The 24693-nt window shown below is 40.7% G+C and overlaps 1 protein-coding gene across 1 annotated transcript in view; it reads right to left on the reverse strand.

The window, feature by feature from the left end:
• DDX31 (DEAD-box helicase 31) overlaps positions 1-24693 on the reverse strand; it is an 84157-nt gene that overhangs the window by 54604 nt on the left and 4860 nt on the right. Inside the window, 12 exon segments of the mRNA XM_049895142.1 lie at positions 1646-1822; positions 2583-2818; positions 4008-4114; positions 4247-4366; positions 5084-5148; positions 5961-6002; positions 7332-7376; positions 20788-20852; positions 21806-21876; positions 22707-22750; positions 23647-23722; positions 23821-24077. Of these exon segments, the coding sequence (XP_049751099.1) occupies positions 1646-1822; positions 2583-2818; positions 4008-4114; positions 4247-4366; positions 5084-5148; positions 5961-6002; positions 7332-7376; positions 20788-20852; positions 21806-21876; positions 22707-22750; positions 23647-23722; positions 23821-24077 (1305 nt within the window).

Below are 24693 nucleotides of genomic sequence, written 5' to 3' on the forward strand. Positions count from 1 at the left end.
AGCGAGTTGTGTTCCAGAGCCGGTGCTCTGACCCTCAAAAGGACAACAACATCTGCCCAATTTGCTGAACGGTCCTTACCAGGATCATTTTTAATGGCTGTATTGTGGGAACTGCGAACAAACTAACCACTCCTGATATAGAGGTAACAATAATAATGGCACCTAACACTTGCTGAGCACTTACTATGTGCCAGACCTTGTGCTAAGTGCTTTATCTGAATTAACTCAATGAATCTTCACAACAGCACAGAGAGGTTGAATACTTACCTGCGGTCACAGCCAGTGAATGGCAGAGCCATGATTAAAACACAAGCAGTCCTCCCCCACAGTGCACAGTTGTAAATACCATGCTAGGCTCCGGCCGCCCTGCTATACTGTCAGACAAGGTGTGATTTCTAAAGGCAACGTAGAAATAATTTAACTACTGGATCTTTAGTATGATCCATTCACAATTCCTAGATTCTTCTGAGTCCAAAACCAGCTCCTTCATTATCTTCAGACCTAGCTTTCAAAATGCCTCTGGTGAATACAGGCCCAGTGGACTAGTAAACTGAGGGAATAACAAAACAAAAACAAATGGTAATAAAGAATGCAATTAACAGGAAATTCTGTATAATCTTGTGGTAAAGAAGAATCTGTGTCCTTGAATGACCTTGAGCAAGTTCACTTTTCTGGGACTCCATTTCCTTAATTATTAAAAACAAAAACAGAAAGAAAAGGTGGACTTGATAACCTATAATGTCCCCTTTAGTGCAAAAAATTTTACGATTTTTAAGCTAGTTCTAGTTAGTGTATGTCTAGCTGATCTTACTTCAATTTCTGATTTTCACTTTAATTTTCTAAGCTGCTTGATAATCTCTCCTCTAGGACAAGATGGCTCCTATTTCCAAGCCCTACTCAACCTTTCTTTCACAAGTCCTGTAAGTATACCTAGCTCCCATATTCCACCCCAACCCTCTAAACGGATGGCCTAGTTAAAAGTAATGGAATGAGAGTTATACAGCTAATTACCTAAAATAAGGAAAATATACTCTTACTGGTGAACAAAAATCTTACTTTGTGCCAAGAAAGAGCTGAAACCCTGAAGCCCCTTGGTACACAGTACCCTCTCCCAACCCAAAATGTTAAGAGCGAAAGCTCTGTATCTTGTTGACAATGACAGCAGTCATGCTCAGCAGTACCATATGGGATCCACAATTTAGCTCCATTAATGCTCTTAATTTGAAGACATCAAGCCCTAATTACACACTGGGTACTAAAAAGGCAAAACCCTTCCCTGGTGCCAGCTACTTAGTGGTACTCTGTTGCCTTAACAGCTGGTTGAGGTAGGTTCAGGCCAAGCTAGGGCCCGTGAGCGCTCTCAGGTGGAAGAGGCCAGCAAGCAGCAACAACAAGGCCCAGCTCCTGAAGCAAAAGCAAACGGGGAACAATAGCCACCCCACGCCCATATCCACGAAGCAGTGTGACCCACTTCTAGCTCCAGTGGGCTGCCCATTTTGGGTTTATTCTTTCCTAGCCCCGTGGGGTCTGCGAAGGACACAACCCCGTGCTGACCCTGGAGGATGAGTTTGACAGGACTGGGTTTTCGTTCCCTTTTCCACTCTGAAGGCTATTTCACTGCATGGTGAGAAGCGGGAATGCTCACCTCCTGTTCCATGTCGCCATGCAGCCGCAGGAATTTTAATCGCACGGAGGCAGATGGTAAGTGCACTGCTGCTGGGGCCCCGGAGCTGCTCTGCAGGGTCTGGAGGAAGAGGGTGTAGTGGAACTCCACCAGCTCACAACTTGAGAAAAAGACAATCAGCTTCTGGTCTTTCTCAAACTACATCAATATACAGAGGAAATCAAAACAAAAAAAATTAAAAAAAACACAAGTTTTTAAGATTAGGTGACACTGAAATGAGTACTTCTCTGAAATACATAGTCACACTGGCCTTGATTTGGAAACATAGGTGAAAGAGTTTGAATTATTAAAAGAAAAAATAACTCTGATACTCCACTCTACAATGAATGTCAGAAGGAAAATGACATAGCTATGACCTTGAACAAGGTTTCCGTGTTTGTGGAAAACAAATATACTTCAGAATGAGGCTGTTCCTTAGCTCTGTTCCTCCCATCCATTCAGGGCTCGCCACATACAGCAATAGCCAGCTGGGCTCTGCATATACGGTAAATCTTGAAGCTTCATTCTCAAGCCCTTCCACCTTCTGTTTTCCCACATACTATGGGAAATGATCACATAAATCTAGCAAATAAATATACAAACACTATGATTCTTTAAAAAACAAGAACAAAGGTCCCTATATTTACATAACACCCCACATGTTTCTGCCACCTGTAACATTCCCAATATTAGTCCCAGGAAAGATACTTAGAGCAGATTTCAAGATGAACATAACGGCTATCACTGACCTCTAGTTCTTCACTATAATTTTAGAACCACTGAAAGGATATCTTAACACAAAATTGGAAAACTTTTCTTTTTGGTGTCTGAACTAATTACTACTGATATTTCGCATAAACAAAACAAGTCTTTCTTCCGTGGATCAAGCCAGGTCTAGTCTTCTAGTCCATAGCCCTACCTTGCATTTCTGAAGGATGAAGGCTGCTAGGCAGACAAGCCTCAGTTTGCTGGGAACCAATGTCACGTGCTGATCAAGACTCTCTGGTATTGCAAAGCTGTCCAGCTTGTCACTAGTTCGTGGCTGAGAGACTTCACGGGCTGCTTTGTCCTTTGGGTTACACTGTTCATGGCTTTCGTCCAGTACAGAAATACTGACTGGATCATGCAAACTGATATCCGCCAGCCACGTTACACCTTTGATAAAACGTGAAAAAGGCAAAACAGATGACAAGCAGACCCTGTGAGGCTGGTCACACAGGCATACCCACACATACCACACATCCAGGGGTATCAAGGAACTCCCAGTTAGTATCATCCAAGTTCCAGCACCAATCTGCCCTATTAATCAATCTGGTATGGCAGACCCTCTGATTTTTTCCTACTGCCTAACAATGTATCCACACCAGCATTTTCTAAACTCTGGTCTTTGGAAAACCAATTCAAAAGGATAGTAACAGAGATCTCCCCACTATCCCCCCCAAAAGAGTTCCCGATCAAATAAATTACAAAAATCCTTTATTAAAAATATTTATGGGCTTCTACCACAGGCCTTCTCAGAACCTTTATTGTGTTAATGTGCACCATGAATCTCCAAGATGGGGAGATGGCATGTGGCATTTCCCTAATTTTTCTAATCACAAAATCCCTTTTTCATAGATTCTCTTTCAAAATTAATGTTACTTAGAACACGCTTTGAGAGTTGCTGATGAGTAATGAATTAGCATTTGGTATTTGCATATAACAATATGGCCTCATAAACCAGACAGAAAACCATGGAAGCTATACAGTCACTCAAACGCATTGTATGGGATGATTCTGGTGGACAGTGACCCAACTCTTCGATGCCTTAAGTGTTCCCATCAGTAAAAGAGCTAAAAATTTCTATGTTTGGAAGACTGAAGCCAAAAATGTGCTTCAAGGCTATTTTTTTTTTTTAGGTTCAATATCTCTTTAAGAGAAAGGTAGGGTGATAATACACTAGGGTAAGAGGTCATTGTCTTCAGAGCGAAGGCCCACTCACTAGGCTGCAATTGCTAAAATAAAAAACCTCACAAAACTACCAGGTCAATGGTAGTCAGCCTTTTTTCTTCCTCTACACCAGCATGAGAACCATTAGCACTCTCCTTTCCTGAGATGATTCTGGATCTGAGACCCATCCTTTCCCTCTGTGCCCTGGGGAACATATCAAAGTCTTGGATGACTGAAAGAGGGAGGCTGGCAGTGCAGGATGTACAGTATGAAAGAGCAGTCCTCTGGGGACCCTTTGCTCCCTACCCTCCAACCCCCAGACTGAGAATCACTGCTGCCAAACAATGAAGATTATGTCTAGGTCCTTCTTCTTCATTAAAAACAAATAAGTCCCCATCACTTCTTTTCAACCCACCTTCTGTGAGTGTTGCCGATAGCAAGACGTTCTGTCGTTTCTGGCATTCTGCATTTACAGCATTGAGTATCACTGTGATGTCCTTTTCAAAACCCAAATCCAAGATTCTGTGGTTTCAGGACAAGAATTTTAATCTTTGAGAAGAATAAACGTGATGCTAACAGGCTACAGAAGCTGAAATGACGGCAGCAGAAAGAGTTGTTTTCTTCAACCTTTCAAGCTTCCTAGATGAGACTCACCTGTCTGCTTCATCTAAAATCAGCCACCGTATCCGACTAAAATGAATGTTCTTTGTGGATCTTATATGATCCACCAGACGTCCAGGAGTTGAGATAAGGATATTTATTCCTTTGCGGAGTCTGTTTAAAATTATGTATCATAAAAGAAAGTAAATCAAATTGGGTTGTATCAATAGAGAACATAAGAAAAAAGTAGAGACAATACTCATGTAGAGCAATGTGTCATAGCTTGAAATCATGACAAAACATACAGTCAAATGGATAAAAAGACTTGTGTTTTAAAATATTCCTCTGCAATTTCCCTCTCCTGTCAAATATAAATATTAAGATCTGAAAAAATACGAAAATCATAAAACCAGAAAGCTTTGAAAGGAATCACAATTATATAATCCAATGCTCTTTTTTAACTTTTTTATTATTGTCCTCTAGTCTCATTTTCTTTTATGGGCCTGTCTAATCATTGGCTGAAGGGTGAACCTCAGGATAATCCAATGCTTTTTATCTGATCCATAGATCCTTTCCAGAACATTCCAAATAGATGGTCATCTAGCCTGTTCCTGAAGGCTTCTGAGCCAGAAAACCTGCTACCTGAATGAGTTATCTCATGCCAATGTGTTCTAGTTGCTAGAACGTTTGTTCTTACACTAAACTCTTTTTGTAACTTCCATAATGTTTAGAGGTGATTGCTCTCCACTGACGCAATATGTCCTTATACATGGGACCTAAGAAGCGCAGCCTGAGACAAGGCTCTCTCCTTGTTTAAAAGAACCAAGTGTTATTTAATAGGAAGGCAGGACAGACAGACTCAGAAGAAATTAAAAACAAATTTCCTCCTACCTGGCCTTTTCAGATTTCCTCTTCTCTCCACCCATTAACACTCCAGGCACAATCCAGGTAAATGGCTATAGAAAGACAATAGACCAAAATGAATGCAAAGCCCCCTTTACTGAAAACACAGAGACTAATTCCAAATTATTTTTCCTTAAACAAATAGGGAAAGAGGATCCAGGCTTCTTGATGCATATTACTGATGCATGAGGTGTTATGTGTAGACACAATTCCTAGGCATTGCCATACCCAAGGTTACTATCAGCAGAAACTTGAATTATAGCTATGTAACTAGCTTCCAACACTGTAAGAGAGAAACATAAGCTTTTTTTTTTTTAATGATTCAAGTAGCTTCTCTGCCTTTCACTATATAGCCTGAACTAAAGACACATTTCAGTAAGTCTATTGCTTTGTTTTTTGGGTTAAGATAAAACCCAAGCACAATCCTTCCCTACTCCCCCAACCTTCTGATAAAAGAAAGCGTAGATCAGTTCTACATCTAATTTGGTGAGATGGCAGGTTTTGACTTTCAAGCCGTCCTTCTTTAATCCTACTTATAGCTGTTAAGTTTTTTTCTGCTGGATCATCTTATGGCTGTACCTATACATTTCTATATGTGGCTTACTGGTGGCTATGATGAACAGATTATACGACTATAAGTACCAGGAAACAACAGTAAACTAGCTAAGCTAGAAATTCATGGTTAGTAAGGTTTAGATCAGTAAAACCTAGAAATGGTACCTAGTTAGAGCACAGACATCCCAGAAATAGAGAGAGATAAGAGTTAATTCCTAGTTCTTTGGGAAAAAAAAAAGGACTGTAGTATATTTCTCTTTCCTCAAAGAGTCAGAATAAAAGATGTAACTGAACTCATGGCTTACCTTACCTTAAGCAGTTTCTGGACAGTGTCAAAGCTTTGTAGAGCCAACTGTAAAAAATATTAAAAAGTTAGCAATGATAAGTGGGGTCTTTTCTTTCCTTTTTTTTAAAAAAGGCAACAGGAAGTGATAAGGATCCAAACTTAGACCTTAACTAAAGATTTAAAGAAAAAAAAAATCCCATATGCAGAATCTATTCTGAAAAATATCCTGTTCTTAGAATGGTTCTGAAACCTGCCAGTCTAAGGAAATGATGGTAAAGACATCACATTTTTTCTTGGACTTACACAAAAATAATGTTTTGTGCTCCCTCTGCTGGCTCAAATTCCCAGAGTGCCACACAAGAAAAGTGCAAGTCTGTGATGCACATAAGATGGGAGAAAATGAAACAAAGTCAACCTGAATTTGGCTTTCTTTAGAAAGAGAAAGAATACAGACATGCGTGAAGGGATAAACTAGAACAACAATGCAACAGGCCAGCCTTAGGAACTTTGCTTTAAAGGTTATACGACTGTATCCTAAGAATGTGCCAGAGTAAAGCTGTATCTGAAGATCGAGAGATGGTCATTTCTCCAAGTTTATTAAAAAAAATGAAACCAACAAGCCCAGTGAAAACAAGCAAAAGTGAAAATTGATATAGGGTATAACTATTAACCACCATCAAAAAGATCCCTGGCAGAAATCCTTTGCAAGAATATACACAGTTCCCACATATTTAGTATTCATGAAGCATCCTAGGGAAGCAGCAAGTTTGCTGCTGTAAAAATTTAAACAGCTTTCATGCCTGCTTCTTCATTGGATTGAGCAGAGATAGGGTACTGCAGGCTGTATAAAAGGCTGAGCTGAAACTTCCATCTTCGGGATCAATTCTTTACAAGGAAGTGCTTAGCATTTGATATAGAAAACAGACACCCTAATCTGAAATTGCCTCTTGTAGACAAATAAAATAGATCAGATAGAAGAGATTTCACCAAGAAAAGGTGGGGGGGAAAAAAAAGGAAGCTTAATTTCCAGAAACAAGTGAAACTTTTGGTAGCAGTAGCTTCTTAAAAAAAAAAAAAAGGTTCATTTTCAGAGCCAATTGCTTTCGCTTTTGAATTAAGCTGTAAAAAAAAAAAAGCCCTACAAAAATGTGATTCTCTTAATCCCTCTGAAAGGGATAGAAATTTGTAGTGTCACTAGTTTTTAGATAACAGGAAAATGCTTTTTGATACTTTTCAAAGAATACTTGAATTTTTCTCCTTGGCAGGAACTAAAAGAATGGTTATCGGGGAAAGAAAAGGAGAGTGCAGTGGTTTGTGCAGTAGGGAGAAAAATAAATTCAAGGATATCACTGAAAGTACTTTGCTTAAAGCTCGCCCTGAAGTAAGATGGCTTACCTCTCTCGTTGGCACTAGTACAAGAGCATAGGGGCCGTCACTGCGCTGTTGACACGGAAGGAAAGAAATGCCATCATCAGGAACAATGAATATCACAGGACTCCAGACGAATGGAACTTAGAGTGGCCAGTTGTAAAACATTAGAACCATTCTCATTAAAAAAAGTAACAAGAATGCCCACTACCCTCATTTATTATGTAACACTGTTTTAAAGGTTCTGGCCCCCGCAGCCAGACAAGAGAAAGAAATATGACATATAAAATTGGGAGGAAGAGGCCAGGTGATCATTTTCAGCAGACGATGTTTTTCTATCCTAAAAGCTTAACAGAATCAACAAAAAAATCTATCACAAACAAAGTAATTTGGGCAGGCAGCTGAACGCAAAATTAATATAAAAAAATCAACAGCTTTCCAACACAGAAAGAAAATATGAAGTTAAAAAAAAAAAAAATCACACAATAGCAATAAAAAAGATAAGCCTAACAAAAAATGGACAAGCTCCATTTAAAAAAAATTTTAAACACCTCTGAGGGACATAAAATAAAATCTGAATAAATGGAAAGATATTCTATTCTTATATAAGACACAATATTACAAATAAGCCAGTTCTCTCTAAATTAATCCATAAATTTAATGCAATTTTAATAAAATGCCATATATGTACACACATACATGTATCTATACACACATACATATATACATACACACTTATACACATACTAAAAACAAAAAATACCCACTGCTCCTGAGTCGATTCCGACTCACAGCTACCCTATAGGACAAAGTAGAAGGCCTCACACGGTTTCCAAAGAGCAGCCGGTGGATTTGAACTGCAGACCTTTTGGTTAGCTGCCAATCTCTTAACCACTGTGCCACCAGGGCTCCTTATACAAACACACACATACACATACATACACATAAAAAATGTTACGTATTATCAGACAAGCTGATTTCAAAGTTCTTATGGAAAAATAAACATGCAAGAATAACCAAGACATTTCTAAAAAAGAAGATTCAAAGAGGAATGTCACCCTTTCAGGATGTTAAAGCAATTTAAAGCTACGACAGTTTTAGAAAATTGATGCTAGCATATAAATAGGTAAACAACAGAAACTACCGTCCAGAATAGGTCCAAATAGATACAGAAATCTAGGAAATAGTATAAGGGGCATTTTATACCAGCTGGAAGAAGATAATTCAAAAGTCCTTCAAGAAAAAATACAGTTAGAAAAATAAACTTGGAGTTAAGTTAGTCATTTAGAAACCATAAAAGAAAATACTGATAAATTTTATTACATAAAAATTTAAAGTTATCCAACGAAATTACCTAAATGAAGTCAAGAGTCAAATAACTTAGGCAGGAAATTTGCCACACATAACAGAAAGGGCTAATTTCTTTAACTTATAATGAAATCCTATACATTAAAAAAAAAAAAAATCAACAACTCAAGTAGAAAAATGGAGAAAGGACATAAACACCTAATTTATTAAAATAAGAATTCAAAACATGGCTTTCACGTATACGAAAACACGTTCAATGTCACGCATGAGAAATTCAAATTAAAACTACAGACTGGTACTTTTTGCCTGTCAAATTGGCAAAAATAAAACAACTGACTGTGTTGATGAGCAAACAGGAACTGTTCTACACTGTTGGTAGAAGTGTAAACTGGTATAAGGTCTTCGGTGGTCAATTTGGCATTACTATCTACCAAGACAAAAGTGCAAATTCTACTTGTAGGAATTTCTCCTACAGATATACTCTTACATGCGCAAAAAGAAGTTGTAGACTATTTGCAGACTGTAGAATATTTACAGTAGCCTTGTTGAACATAATGTATCCCACCAATAAAGGACTGATTCAATGATTTGTAGTACATACACACAATAGAATACTAGGCAGTCATTAAAAAGAATAGGGCAACTCTATGTGGTACTGAAGAGAAACCATTCCCAAGACATTAAGTGAACAAAAGCAAGGCACAGGACAGCATGCATAACAAGCAGCCATTTGTATATCAAGCCAAACAAAACAGAAAAACAAACTTTAAAAAACCTCCAAATAAAAGAGAAAAGGAACTATGCATACTCATATTTGCTTGACAGGCAGAGACTACCCAGGAAGATGTACAAGCGGCTGAGAACTGACGACACTGCATGTAACTAGGGGGGAAAGTCAGACTTTATCCTACACGTGTTTTGTGGTAACCTTCAAATTTAACATGTATACTATGTTTAAAAACAGTAAGTAATAAAAGAAAACAAAGCGGTCTGATAAAGGCTCCTACATCAATCGTGCCTTGCACATTGAAAATGCTCACAGATATGGACTGAATGAATCAAAACAATGTTACCGTAGAAGCTAAGCTCAGATTTAACAGCAAATTCAATTACAAGTATGGTTTTCATGTTTTGCATAGGAAACATTTACCCACAAGGAGGAAAGGATTTGGAATTCAAACTAGAGTTCTCTGTACTCAGCATCAACTTTGTGAGACTGTACCGAAGCCTAGGCAAGGAACAGTAAACACGTCAGTACAACAGTATCAATGTGCCACTGTGTGACGTTAGGAGATTCTGACATTTCAAAAGGTGTTACTACACAGAGAAGAAGAAAGGAAAATCAATCCCTTGCAGGGCAGAAGTGAGTGAGGAAGGATGGATGTGAAGTTAGAAAAATCAGAGACAAAATAACTGAAAGAGTGGAAACAGGAAAGCAGTCCATCCTTATTCCGACACCAAAGTAATTTAAGAATCTACTGGGTGCCTTGAATTTGCTGCTCTCTCCAGATGTGGTTTTTACAGGTCAAATCATTTGAGCTCCAAGTGACTATACTGAATATTATTTGAAATAAGTGAATTAAATTGGGGCTTGGAGAACCATACAAAGATACCATCTTTCATAGAATGAGGTGTTACCACTATTAAAAAAAGAAAAAACCTGAGCAAATAAAACACAACTACATGGCTTGTTAATGATTCTGAATATAAGCAAAACAAAGTATTACCCTTCAAATGAGCCATGTGACCATGATGACAACAACTAACACAGTGCACGTATTATTGCCAAGCACTGGATACCAGTGAAGGAGTCCTGGTGGAGCAGTGGTTAAGCACTCAGCTGTTAACCAGAAGGTCGGCCGTTGGAGCCCACCAGCTGCTTCATGGGAAAAAGATAGGGAAGTCTGCTTCTATAAAGATTACAGCCTTGGAAACCCTATGGGGCAGTTCCACTCTGTCCTATATGGTTGCTATGAGTCGGAATCAACTCAAACACAATGGGTTTGTTTGTTTTTTTTTTTCGTGGATTTAAGTACCAGCTCTCAACACATGTATTATTATGCATTAACTCAAGTAATCCTCACTGTTACTCTACAAGATAAGTATAGTATTAGCCCCTTGCCACAGATGAGGACATTGATGCACAGAGGGATGAAACGATTTGCCTAAAGTTGTTGTTAAGTGCCACTGAATCGGTTCCAATGCACAGCAACCCTATGAACAACAGAACAAAACACTGCCTGGTCCTGGCCATCCTCACAATCATTGTTATGCTTGAGCACATTGTTGCAGACACTGTGTCAATCCATCTTGTTGAGGGTCTTCCTCTTTTTCACTGGCCCTCTACTTTACCAAGCATGATGTCCTTCTCCAGGGACTGATCCCTCCTGATAACATGTCCAAAGTATGTGAGGCGTAGTCTTGCCATCCTTGCTTCTAAGGAGCATTCTGGTTGTACTTCTTCCAGGACAGATTTGTTTGTTCTTTTGGCAGTCCATGGTAAACTCAATATTCTTCGCCAACATCACAATTCAAAGCTGTCAATTCTTCTTCTGTTTTACTTACCTAGGATCTGAGCAAAGCCACCCACCACACTGTCCACCTTAGGTATGTCATTTAATCTCTCTGCCTCACAGATCCATGAAATCAGAGAGTTGGGTAGAACATTCCAGCTAAAAAGTTCTCAAACTCTCCAACCTTGTATGAAAAAAGAACCTCTACTAGAAAGAGGTTCTCCTAGAGTACATAAATGGATGCAATTGTTTCACTGTATTACTGTAATAATTTACATTTGTTCATCTCTGACTATGTACTACATTAAATGCTAAGCACCTTGCATGAATTATCTCAGTGTGAAGTGCTAAATGGAAAAAAATCATCACCTTTAGGAAACAATAAATTCCTCACTCATCCACCTCAGAGAAAATATTAATAGTTCAATAAGTATCATTCCAGTCTTTTATGCATATATACACATAGATTATTACTATTTATGAAACTGGGTTCACACTGTATGTGATAGTTAAGGTTGTGTGTCAACTTGGCTGTGCCATGATTCTCAGTGGTTTAACATTTATGTAATTAATGATATAGTCATCACCCATGATGTGATCTAATGTGATCAGCCACACTGCTGCAGTATACATGGATGTTCTGGCTAAGCTTGCTTGTTCTGAACCCTGCTTGTGGCTCGTCCTTATCTGACTTCCAGCTCTTGGAACCTGAGCCAGTGTCATGTTGTACTGCCTGCCGATTTTGGGATTCACCAGCTTCTGCAGCCTGTGAGCCAGGGGCCTGCCATCTTACCTGCAGACTTGAGTCACAAGAAGCCTTCAGTTTGACACCTGACCCATGGAGTTGGGATTTGCCAGCCTCTACAACCATGTGAGCCATTTTCTTGAGATAAATCTCTCTCTATATATGCACACACTTCACTGGTTTTGCTTCCCTAGAAAACCCACCCTAAAACATTTGGTAATGAGTGGTTCTAGAGAAACAAAGCTGTAAGGATGAGTTTTCTAAATTGGTTCTCCAGTCTGACTAGTCTTAAAGGCACTGACGACTCTGCCTCCAGTAGTAAAGAGGGCACTGCTAATCCATGGCATGAGGTAGCAATATTAATACCCAACATATCACTACCAATAGATCAAGTATTGTTGCAAAGCGAGGCTCTGGATGATCATGTGTGACACTTTTCTACACTTTTGTCAGAATAAGAAGTATAGGGAAGGTGGTTGGTTGCTCCTACTTTTGCTAGACAAAGTGGTGAAAGAGAGAGATGAGCTCAGGGCTTCAGAGTCACAGCTCAAGTGTCACATAAAAGGCATGAAAGTTGCCACTTGTGCCCTGAAAGAAAGCCTTTTCCAGTAACAGGGATGATATTGCTAAAAACCAAACTCAGAGTCTTAATGGAAGAGTGGTTGAATTACAATGTCAATTGAATTTCCAACCTCGAATGGTGTTCGAAGTCAAACTGAGGGCACCGATTCTAAAGAAATGGAATCCCAAAACTAGGGATGGGGACATATAGGCATATAATCAGGAAGCTAGGGATACTGAGCCCCCAAATTCTGTTGAATCATCCTGCCAAGAGAACCAGCTCTCTTACTTCCGCCTAAAGAGATCACTCCAACTTTGTCTGCTAAGCCACCCACCCCAGTACTACCATTATCTTTTCCACCCTCATCTGATAAGATTAACCTAAACCTGTTGCCATCTAGTCAATTCCAACTCATAGCGACCCTACAGAACAGAGTAGAATTGCCCCACAGAGTTTCTAAGGAGTGCCTGGTGGATTCAAACTGTCAACTTTTTTGGTTAGCAGCTGTAGCACTTAAACATTATACCACCAGAGCTTCCAAGATTAACCTAGCTGTGCCTAGAGACTCTTTGTCTGAGTTATCGCCTGGGGCATCGCCTGAGGCAGATGCCTTACAAGACTTTGCTGAATATTCCCAGGACCCACCCCCACCACCCATTTTTGTTTCTAGACCTGTAAGTAGACTTAAGTCCCGGCGAACCCCAAAAGATGAAGTATGAAATGTGACCCAGGAGAATGTGTGCTACACTCCAAAAGAATTGCACAACTTTTCTAATTATGTACAAACAGTAACCTGGGGAATATGTGTAGGAACAGCAATTAAGGGTGTGGGATAATTGTGCAAGGAACATACAGTTCGATCAGTCTGAATTTATTGATATGGGCCCACTAAGCACGGATTCTTCACTAAGTGTTTCAACTTGAGAGGTTAGGAAAGGATCTAACAGTTTGTTCGGTTTGTTCGCTGATGTACAGATTATGCGGTGGCTTACACTAAATCGAGCTGAAGTACCAAACCTGCCTTGGCATATTGTAGAAGAAGGTATCCAAAGGATTGGGAAACTGGCATGTTAAGGTGGATTTCTCAGGTCAGACCCATAGACCCACACATGGAGTGCCAAGTACCCACAGGACATACCTTTTACCACAACCGTGAGGTACAAATTTGTGATGGAAGCCCCAGCATCTTTGAAGACAGCTATAAATGTTATTTTATGTGAGTCCGATTTGACAGTGGGAACTGCCCTAACCAAATTAAACTCCTAACTACAATGGGGTTGATTGGACCTCATGGTAGTAGGGTCCATGTGACAGCACTCAATCGACAATGACAAAGTGGGCACGGGCCAGAAGCAGACAAGGTAATCAAAGCAGTAATCAGAATAGTCTGACTCGTTTAGGCTATTAGACTTACAGTATTGGCCTCTTAGTCATGATGTCCCTAGGAATGAAATATTTGATCTGCACAGCTGGAAGAATTCTAGGTCAAGTGAATGGCAGTCTAATTTGAATCACCAAAACAGAGACTCAGGGTCCCTCAATCGATCCCCAGACTTGAGCGAGTTACAGACCCACAACCCCTTGAATGATGGGGAGGCTGGGTTCCCTTAAGGACCCCACTACCCTGGCAAAAAATTATACTGTTAATCTTTCTCCTACCCTTCCCCAAAGGGATCTATGGCCTTTTACAAGAGTGACTGTTATTGGCTCTGAACTGATACTATTTTTAGGAGACCAAAAACGTCACTGTGGCCCACCAGTCAGACTGGGGGCATATAGAGGTCAGGTTATTAATGGAGTCTTAGCTGAGGTTCATCTCACAGTGGGTCCAGTAGGCCCACAAACTCATCCTGTGGTAATTTTCCCAGTTCCAGAATGCATAATTGGAATACACGTATTCAGCAAGTGACACACTGTATCCCTAACAAGACGAGTAAGGGTTATTAAGGTAGGAAAACCAAGTGGAAGCCTCAAACTAGGAAAACAGTAAACCAAAAGCAATACCACGTTCCTTGAGGGACTGCAGAGATCACTGCCACCATCAAGGACTTGAAGGATGCAGGGGTGGTGATGCCCACCATATCACCATTCAACTTGCCTATTTGGCCTGTGCAAAAAACAAATGGATCTTGGAGAACCACAGTGGATTATGTTAAACTTAACAAGGTGGTGTCTCCAACTGCAGTTGCTGTTATAGATGTGGTTTCACTGCTTGGGCAAATTAATACATCTCCTGGTGCCTGGTACGCAGCTGTTGATCTGGCCAATGCCTTTCTCTTGATTCCAGTTTCAAAGGAACACCCAAAGCAGTTTGCCTTCAGCTGGCAAGGCCCACAAAAAACCCTCACTGTCCTACCTCAGAGGTATATAAACACTCCAGCACTAGTCACAATTTAGTCCACAGGGACCTTGATGGCCCTTCCCTTCCACAAGATGTCACACTAGTTCATTACAATGATGACATTATACTGAATGGACCTAGTAAGACGTGTCAGTGACTCTGGGCTTTTTGGTAAACATTTGTGTGCTAGGGGATGGGAAATTAATCCCACAAGAACTCAGATATCTTCCACCTCAGTAAAATTTCTAGGAGTATAGTGGTGTGGGGTATGTCAAGATATTCCTTTGAAAAGGAAGGATAAGTTGTTACATCTGGCCCCTCCCCTACAACTAAAAAGGAGACACAATGCCTGGTGGGCCTCGGTGGATTTTGCAGGCAACATATCCTTCATTTGGGTGTACTACTCTGGCCTACTTACCAAGTGACTCAAAAAGCTGCTAGTTTTGAGTGGTGCCTAGAATAAGGGAAAGCTCTGCAACAGGTTCAGGCTGCCATGCAAGCCACTCTGCTGCTTGGGCTGTAAGATCTGGTGATTCAATGACACTTGAAGTGCCAGTGGCAGACAGAGATGCTGTATGGAGTCTTCAGCAGGCCCCTGTTGGTAAGTCACAATGTAGGCCCTTAGGATTTTGGTACAAAGACCTGCCATCCTCTGTATATAACTACTCTCTTGCTGAGAAACATCTTTTGGCTTGCTACTGGGCCTTAACAGAGACTCAAAACTTAACCATGGGCCACCAAGTTAGCCTGAGCTGCCCATCATGACCTGTGTGTTGTCTGACCCACAGGGTCATAAAGTCGGACATACCAAGCAGCACTCCATCATTAAACGGAAGTGGTATATCCAGGATCAGGCTGGAGCAGGACCTGAAGGCACAAGTTAGCTGCATGAGGAAGTGGCCCAAATGCCCATGGTCTCCACTCCTGTCAGGCTACCTGTCCTCTCCCAGGCTGCACCTCTGGCTTCATGGGGAGTTTCTTATGATCAGTTGACTGAGGAAGAGAAAACCTGTGCCTGATTTACAGGCGTTCTGCATCATATACATGCACCACTTGAAAGTGGACAGCAGCAGCACTACAGCCCTTCTGGGGCCTTCCTCAAGGACAGTGGTAAAGGAAAATCCTTCCGCTGAGCTGAGCTTCATGTAGTGCACCTGGCCATTCACTTTTCTTGGAGGGAGAAATGGCCAGATGTGCAACTTGTATGCTGCCTCATGGGCTATGCCAATGGTTTGTCACTTTTCTTGGAGAGAGAAATGGCCAGATGTGCAACTGTATACTGCCTCATGGGTTATGCCAATGGTTTGGCTGAATGGTCAGGAACTTGGAATGAACATGATTGAAAAAATTGGAGACAAGGAGGTATGGCGAAGCGGTATGTGGATAGACCTCTCTGAATGGTTCAAGTGAAGACGTTTGTGTCTTGTGTGAATGCTCACCAAAGGGTGACCTTGGCAGAGGAGGATTTTAATAATCAAGTGGACAGAATGACACGTTCTGTGGAAACAAGTCATTCTCTTTCCCCAGCCACTTCTGTCATTACCCAACGGGCTCATGAACAAAGTGGCCATGGTGGCAGGGGTGGAGGTTATACATGGGCTTGGCAACATGGACTTCCACTCACCAAGGCCAACTCGGCTACAGCCACTGCTGAGTGCCCAACCTGCAAGCAGCAGAGACCAACACTGAACCCCCGATATGGCACCATTCCTTGAGGCATTCAGCCAGCGACCTGGTGGCAGGTTGATTACACTGGACTGCTTCCATCATGGAAAGGGCAGCATTTCATTCTCACTGGGATAGACATTTACTCTGGACATGGATTTGCCTTCCTTGCACACGATGTCTCTGCCAAAATTGCCAGCCATGGACTCACAGAATGCTATCCACCATCATGTTATCTCATACAGCATCACCTCAGATCAAGAGAGTCACTTCACAGCAAAGGAAGTGTGGCAATGGGCCCATGCTCATGGAATTCTCTGGTCTTACCACGTTCCCCCATCACCCTGAAGCAGCTGGCTTTATAGAACAATGGAATGGCCTTGTAAAGACACAATGATGGCACCAGCTAGGTGGCAATACCTTGCAGGCCTGGGACGATATTTTCCAGGAAGCTAGATATGCTCAAAACCAATGTCATCCAATATATGGTACTCTTTCTCCCATAGCCAGGATTCACGGTTATAGGAATCAAGTGGTGGAAATGGGAATGACACCACTTGCTATTACCCCTAGTGACCCACCGGCAAAATTTTTGCTTCCCATCCCCACGACCCTATGCTCTGCAGGTCTAGGGGTCTTAGTTCCAAAGGGAGCGATGTTCACACTTCAAGACACAACATGAATCCCATTGAACTGGAAGTTAAGAATGACATCCGGCCTCCTTGGGCTTCTCATGCCTCTGGATCAAAGGCAAAGAAGGCAGCAACCATATTGGTTGGTGTGACTGACTCTGACTACCAAGGGAAAATCGGATTTATGTTGCATAACAGAGGTAAAAAGAGTATATCTAGAATACAGGAGATCCCTTACAGTGTCTCTTAGTATTATCACGGCCTGTAATTGAAGTAAATGGGAAACTATAGCAGTTCAATTCCAACATGCCTACTAACGGCCCAGACCCTTTGGGAATGAAGATTTGGGTTACCCCATCAGGCAAAGAACCACAACCAGCTGAAGTGCTTGCTGAGGGTAAAAGGAATACAGAATGGGAGGTAGAAGAAGGTAGTTCTAAATACCAGTTAAGACCGTACGGCCAGTTGCAGAAATGAAATCTGTAATTGTTGTATTTCTTCCTTGTACATGTGCATCAAGTATTTTTTGTTTTCTTCATTTATAAAAATAAGATGTAAATAGGCGCTAGTGCATTTTCTGTTGTGCTCATGTTAGTTGCATCACGTTTGATGCCAAGTATAGCTTTGTAATCGTTTTTATAAGGTTGTATACGCTTTAAGGAGATGTATACTGGTGCCAGGTTGACAAGAGGTGGACTGTCATGGTTAAGGTTGTGTGTCAGCTTGGCCGGGCCATGATTCTCAGTGGTTTGGCAATTATATAATGAACAGTTTGGCAGTTATGTACTGATGTAATTTGGCAGTTACATAATGATACAGTCAGCCAATCAGTTGTAAGGGGAGTTTCCTCATGGGTGTGGTCTCACCTAATATATGGACGTTCTAGCAAAGCTCGTTTGCTTGCTCTGGATTCTGCATGTGGCTCGTCATCATCTGACCTATGGTTCTTGGACTGGAGCCAGCAGCCTGTTGTATTACCTGCTGATCTTGGAATTCGTAGCCTCCTCAGTAGACTACCATCTTACCTACCAATCTTGAGTTTGTCAGCCCCTGCAGTTACATGAATCAGGAGAAGCCTCCAATCTGATGCCTGACCCACAGACTTGGGACTTGCTAGCCTCTTCAACAGTGTGATCTATTTCCTTGAGATAAATCTCTCTCTCTCTGTACTTTACTGGTTTTGCTTCTCTAAAGAAGAGAGTCTAAAACATACTGTTTTGTGACTTGCTTTTTTTCATTTAACATCTGCTGAAGTTCATGAATAGTACAATGAAAAAATGCTATTTTTAATGGCTATATAGAGTTCAGTCATTTGGATGAATGCATTGGGTTTCTTTTTCAATTGTCTAAAAAAAAAAACTTATTCATTTTGAAATAATTACAGCCTTATGAAAAATTACCAAAAATATTCCAAAAAAGTCCCATATAACTGTTTCCCAGCTTTCCCATGTGTTACAATTTTTATAATTACGGTACTATTCTCAAAACGAGGATATTAACATTGATCAATGCAATTAATTTACAGATCTTACTCAAATTTTATCATCTGACCAATTAATGTCCTTTTTCCAGCCCAGTACTACAAATTGCATTTAGCTGCCATGTTTCCTTATTCTCCTTTAATCTGGAACAGGGTCTAACTTTTTGTCTTTCATTAACATGATACTTTCAACAAAGTACTGGCCAATTACTTTGTAGAACGTCCCTCAATTTGAATTTCCTCATGGTTAAGTTCATGTATGTACTTTTGGTAAAGATACCACAGAAGTGATACTATACCCTTCTTAGTACATCAAATCAGGAGGTACTTGATACCGACACATCTCAATACTGGTGATGCCAACTTGGGTCACTTGGTTAAGGTAGTGACAGTCAGGACTCCCCATGGTAAAGTTACTGTTTTTCCCTTTGTAATTAAAGCTTGTGGGGAAATACTTTGAGACTATAATATCCTGTTTTCACCATACTTTCATCCACTAATTTTAGCATCCATGATGATTCTTGCCTAAAACAATATTACTGTGGCATTTGCCAAATGCTGAGTTTCTATTTCCATCACTCCTTCTGCATTTATTCATTGGTATTCTATTGGTACCGCAGTCATTAAAGTGCTGGGCTTCTAACTGAAGGGTCGGTGGTTCTAAACTATCAATGGCTCCATGGGAGAAAGATGTGGCAGTCTCCTTCCACAGAGACTAACAACCTTGGAAACCCTATGGGGTCGCTATGAGTCGCAATCAACTCAATGGCAGTGGGTTTGGCTTGGGGTTCTACTGTAATGAAAGGCTTTCCTTCCTCCCCTATGTATTTATTCAATTATTTGTTTATATCAGTGTGGACTTGTGGATATTTGTTTTATTCTATGGGTTATGACCTATTATATGGGTGGCACAAATGTTTAAGCGCTTGGCTACTAACCAAAAGATTGACAGTTTGAATCCACCCAGGAGCACCTTGGGAGAAAGGCCTGGCAATCTACTTCCAAAAGATCACAGCCATTGAAAACCCTATGGAGCTCAATTCTACTCTGAACACATGGGTTGCCATGAGTCAGAACCAGCTGAACAATAACTGGTTTGGTTCTTTGGTTTTATCATTACTTATTTTGCCACACAAACATCAGGTAGACTTCATACATCTCTAGTTCTGCATGTCCAAACTGGGCAAAGAGCAATCAATTAGCTCTTTTCATCTGTTTTATGCACCTACCTCACTTCCCATTTCTGGTCTCACTATTTCCTCTTAACTGAAAATAACCAAGGTTAATTTGTGGGGTTGTGGGCTGGGGTTTGATATGATGCCTAAGGCCATGGAACATGGCAAAGTTACCCAGCCTCCTAGGGAATCTAAAGAACGTAATTTTGGCCCCTTTGGCCTATGCAGTAACCAAATGTATTTCATAACTAAAGATAAATTCTAGATAATGTTAAATACAAGACAGACCAATTGTCAAAACTCACTAATGAGGCACTTGTTTTCACATCTAGCAGGATAAATCACTGTTTTAAATATGATTTCCAACCTTTCTGATCAGAAGCAAACAGCATATTGGAAATTAGGCTAGCAGGTTGGAATTTAATCCTCCACATAAGTTACAACACAGATCCAAGATCAGAGCATAAATGGACAGCTGCAAATCAAATCCATAAAAAATATTTATTGCACAATCATTTTGTAGCAGGTCCCATGCAGGATACTGTGGAAAATACACAGACACGGTCCCTATACAGCACAAGTGCCCATAATTAAACCTTGGCATACAATCATTGCATGGAATGAGGAATCTGGTCTCTGAACCAAACAGAACTGAAGTGGAAATCCACTTCCACTATTGCTCTATGCATGACCTTAGCAAGTTATTTAACCTCCCAATTTTTCTCTCTGTAAAACTGGGATGCCTACAATTTGGCGGGTGGTGGTGGTGTTTAAAGATTCAACAGAATAATACATGGAAAGCATTCACCACAGTGCCTGACACATGGGGAGCGTTTTCTAAATGCTCCCTATGATGACGATTATGAAATATGTTTATCCTATTCTACTCTCTAGGCACACCCTTTAGAGGTAATGTATTTATACAATAAATAAATTAAAAGGAGGTAAGAATACATGCTAAGTGAAAACAGAGTCTTTTAGTCCCAATACTATTGCTATGGCTCAGTTTGCTGGTTGCTTGTGGACTATGAACAGTAACAGAAAAACGCATTTTATACTCACCTGTATTTTTGATTTCATTGCTTGAAGGGACTGGACCACAGGGATGCAGTAGGCAAGAGTCTTACCTTTAAAAAAAAAAGTGTAAAAGCAATTAAAATCACAAAGCCTACAGATGTAAGAAAAGCAAAGGCCGTAAAGGAGATAGGCTCTATTATCTTTGGGTCTTACCAGATTCTGGGGCATGGAAGAATGCCATCATACAGCCAAAGGAGGTGAAAAAGGAGTTCATCTGTCTTCCAGAATCCCTAATTTTGCTTTGTAAATTCAGTACTGCTAAAAAAAACCTGAAGCTTCAGCTCCTTTTACCCATCTAACAAGGGAGACAATAACACATTTCCCAAATTACACAAAAGCTCAACTTGATAGCTGTCTATAGAAGTTAGAGGACTCCTTCTCTGACGTCCACATTAATCTCTCAGATGAGCTTCAGTGGTCAATTAAGTTCTCTGCATGAGCTGTTGGGATTAGGAGCCACTTTGAACCCTGTAGCTAGCCTCTAAAGACCAAGGAGAAACCCAAGATGGCCAAAATTCTGGGTTTCTACCCAACCGAATGGTGGCCAAGCAAGTGGGATTTGCCATTAAAGGCACAAGAGGATCAGAAGGGCAAGTCCAGACTGGTCTGAAACACAGCAAAAGCCGTTTTCTGTGTTCAAGCAGAATGACTGACGTTCAATAGTGGATGCTCATGTTAGAGCTCCATGTTTTAATATCACAGAAAATATTCACCCTCCACTACAGTGAGGATGGGCAGCTCTGGCCATAGATGAAAGGACCGGGCAAAGGCCTAAAATACGTTCCTACGAGTGACAGCAGAACGTGACAACTTCCTGATCACGGCACCATCAATCATGCCTTTCCTTCCATTACTGGAACAAATTCAGTGCTCTAATCAAAAGCAAGCACAGCTTTCTCTCCCCCAAATAAAACAAAGCAACTTCACCACAGCAACAGACATTTTACTCCATAACTGTGGGCCTGGATACCATGAGAAGGCAGAAAATAAAATGATGACTGACCTGAACCCGTCTGGGATCTCACAAGAGCGTCTCTGCCTTCCAGCAATGCGGGAATACTTTGCTTCTGAACACTTGGGCACCCAAAAGAAAGAACACTTATTTATCTACAGTATGTTACTCAGTTATGTTTATAGGAAGAGACATAGAATAGACAAAATGCAATTGCCCCACTTTGATCTGTTTGTCAACTGCCACCACAGAAGTTACCTAAACATTCAAGTGAAGGTGCTAAGAAACTTTTGATGATTAGAAGTGTAAAACCTCAGTTAAATTTCTGGTACTTAGCTGAAAATGCAGAGGCAAGCCTGAAACTGGGCATTCTACTACTAAAAAAAAACTGGTGGGGGGTGCTCTTTATTTTCTTCTTCAATATTCTTATTAACTTTTCACTTATAGAAGTAAAAAGTATTCACTATGAAAATACACAGAAGCATACATAGTCAAAAAGAAGAGGTTCACCTTTTCACTACTCGAATTTTATTTTCCAGGGGTCATAACTGTTAACAAAGACAAAAAAATTTTCTGGCATCCCGTTATTTCCAATCAAATAGTCTTTTTGGCTGACTCTAATTCTTACTATCAAGAAATGAGATGCTAAAGCCTATCTTCTGTCCACAAAGCATGGACAACGCTGGTACCCTATGCAGACCATCCTCTTGCCCAGAGATCTTATAGTTTAGAGCCGAAAGCAGAGCTGGATGGAGATCCAGCCTTTCCATTTAACAGGGGAAATGGGCAAACTGAGTGGGCTGAGTGATACGTTGAGTCCTTGTTGGTCAATAGCAGGTATTCTTTTCTAACGCCAAGACACAAATTTGCTGTTTTTCACAGACAATTCAAATCTCATCTGGTTATATGCACTTGAGCTCTGAGAAAATTAAGATTAGCCCGGAATTCTTACCTGGTCATACTAGACATTTTTAAGACTGTATTTATTGTGGCAATCTAAAAGACAAGACAAAAAAAAGATATTTCCTTTAACTACCAATTTTTGGCCAAAATGTATTTAATGGAAATAAGGACACAAAAAGGAGAAAATATTGGGATGAAATTGATTCCCATGATGCCATTCATCACCTCCAGTTCTCAACCAGGGGTGATTCTGCCGCTTCCCCCTACCCCCAGGAACATGTGGCAATGTGTGGAGACATTTTTGGTTGTCATAAGTGAGGGGGGTGCTACAGAAATCTAGTGGGTAGAGGCCAGGATATTGCTAAACATTCTATAGCACACAGGACAGCCCCCACAACAAAGAGTAACCCAACCTGTAGGTGAGAAAAAAAGTTGTGTAAAAAAGAAGGGGTAGGTAAGCTGTGACTGCACAAGCAAAGGAAACCAAGACTGCCTAAAAGTGAATGTATTTTTTTCCCGTTACTCATAAGAAGCCTGGAAATTCATTCACAGTGAAAGAAAAAAAAAAAAAAGTGTCCATTTGTAGAAAATACATAATAGTCTCTTCTTCCCTTAACAACAGCAAAATGCCAGTTGAATACCCTCTCCTATGGTCACTGTGACATCTGCTACCAGAATGATCACAATGCAGTATCTATCCAGTAATTAGGAAGCTGTTTAAGTCTAATATGTAATGTCCTAGTTCTAACGGAAAGTCTTTAGTTCTTAAGGAAAAAAAAAAAGTGTCAGGAGGCAGTACACAAGCACCTAACCACACGAAATTGCCTAGAAGAGCGTCGTATCCGTCTGAGTCCATTCAGGTGGCTTGGAGCAGAAATAATCATTCTTTAATTTCTCATCCTAGTACTGCCTTTTTTTTTTTTTACAGACATTCTGAATGAGTAAAGATACTCAAAAAACAGACACATGAAACCACAAGAGATACTTACTAGATGTGGGTGGAGGTCCAGTTCATGAAAAGCATCTGAGGTAAACACTTTCTCCTGCACCTGCTTTACTGCAGGTCTGCAAATGATGAACAAAAATCCAGGCATCAGTTCCAATATGCAAACAAAACAGCAGAATACACTTTATCCCTAAAGTGCATCCACACCTAGACATACCTGTGGAGTTCTGGAATTTCAGGGTTGTTTTTAAACAATGATGACGTCTTAACGCACGGTTTCTCCTCCTGGTTTACATTACTGGTGCCAGCCGAGTACTTCTTCGGAGAAAATGTTTTTTGTGCCTTCCCCTTAAAAGTCCTCTGAGTTTCTGTAATACCAGTGTTCTTGCCTGGGAAAAATGGTGTTTCGCTCCTCCGTTTCACTGGGGGAGCCTCACTGGGCACGTGGTATTTTCTTTTGGTAGCCCTGGCTTGCTGCATTGTTTCCAAAAGGAAAGATCAACAAGATGCATTAGTCCATGAAGACAGACCTCAGAGTGAAGCCTGACTGCCCACAGAATTGCATCTCTTCCTGCAGGGATCATTACGCCCCATATGTCAAGCAACAGTTTAGGGTTTGCAATCAGATTTTTTGACTCAGCATTTTTTTTTCCAAAAAATCTCAGCTTATTCCTCTCACTAGACTTCACCAACCATCTTAAAGTAATCGGGATGAGGATGAAGACCAAGAAAGGAGAAGCAAATTTTGGGCTGAATGCTAACAAATTAATCTGTTTTAAGGGGAGGAAAGGACACACCTTCTGAAGTATGCATGCTAAGTCAATCCGTATCTCTTGGAATCCATTCACACAAGAATGGAGGGGAGAAAATCTCTCCACCAACAAAGCCAGTAGTGACTACAAATGGGAGAAGGACAAGTGGGACAGCCGTGTCCTATCTTACGCCCAGGAAGCAGAAACCTTCATTACCGCTCCACCCTAGAGTGCTTGGATTGCTGTCATCCTCTACCTCACGCTGCTCCTCCAGATTTAGACAATTTGGAGACAATTCCTACTCACGGTTCCAAGTGAGAATTCTCCTCCATTCATCA

The sequence above is a fragment of the Elephas maximus genome, chromosome 9 (assembly GCF_024166365.1).
Source record: "Elephas maximus indicus isolate mEleMax1 chromosome 9, mEleMax1 primary haplotype, whole genome shotgun sequence".
In the NCBI taxonomy this organism is placed as follows: Eukaryota; Metazoa; Chordata; class Mammalia; order Proboscidea; family Elephantidae; genus Elephas; species Elephas maximus.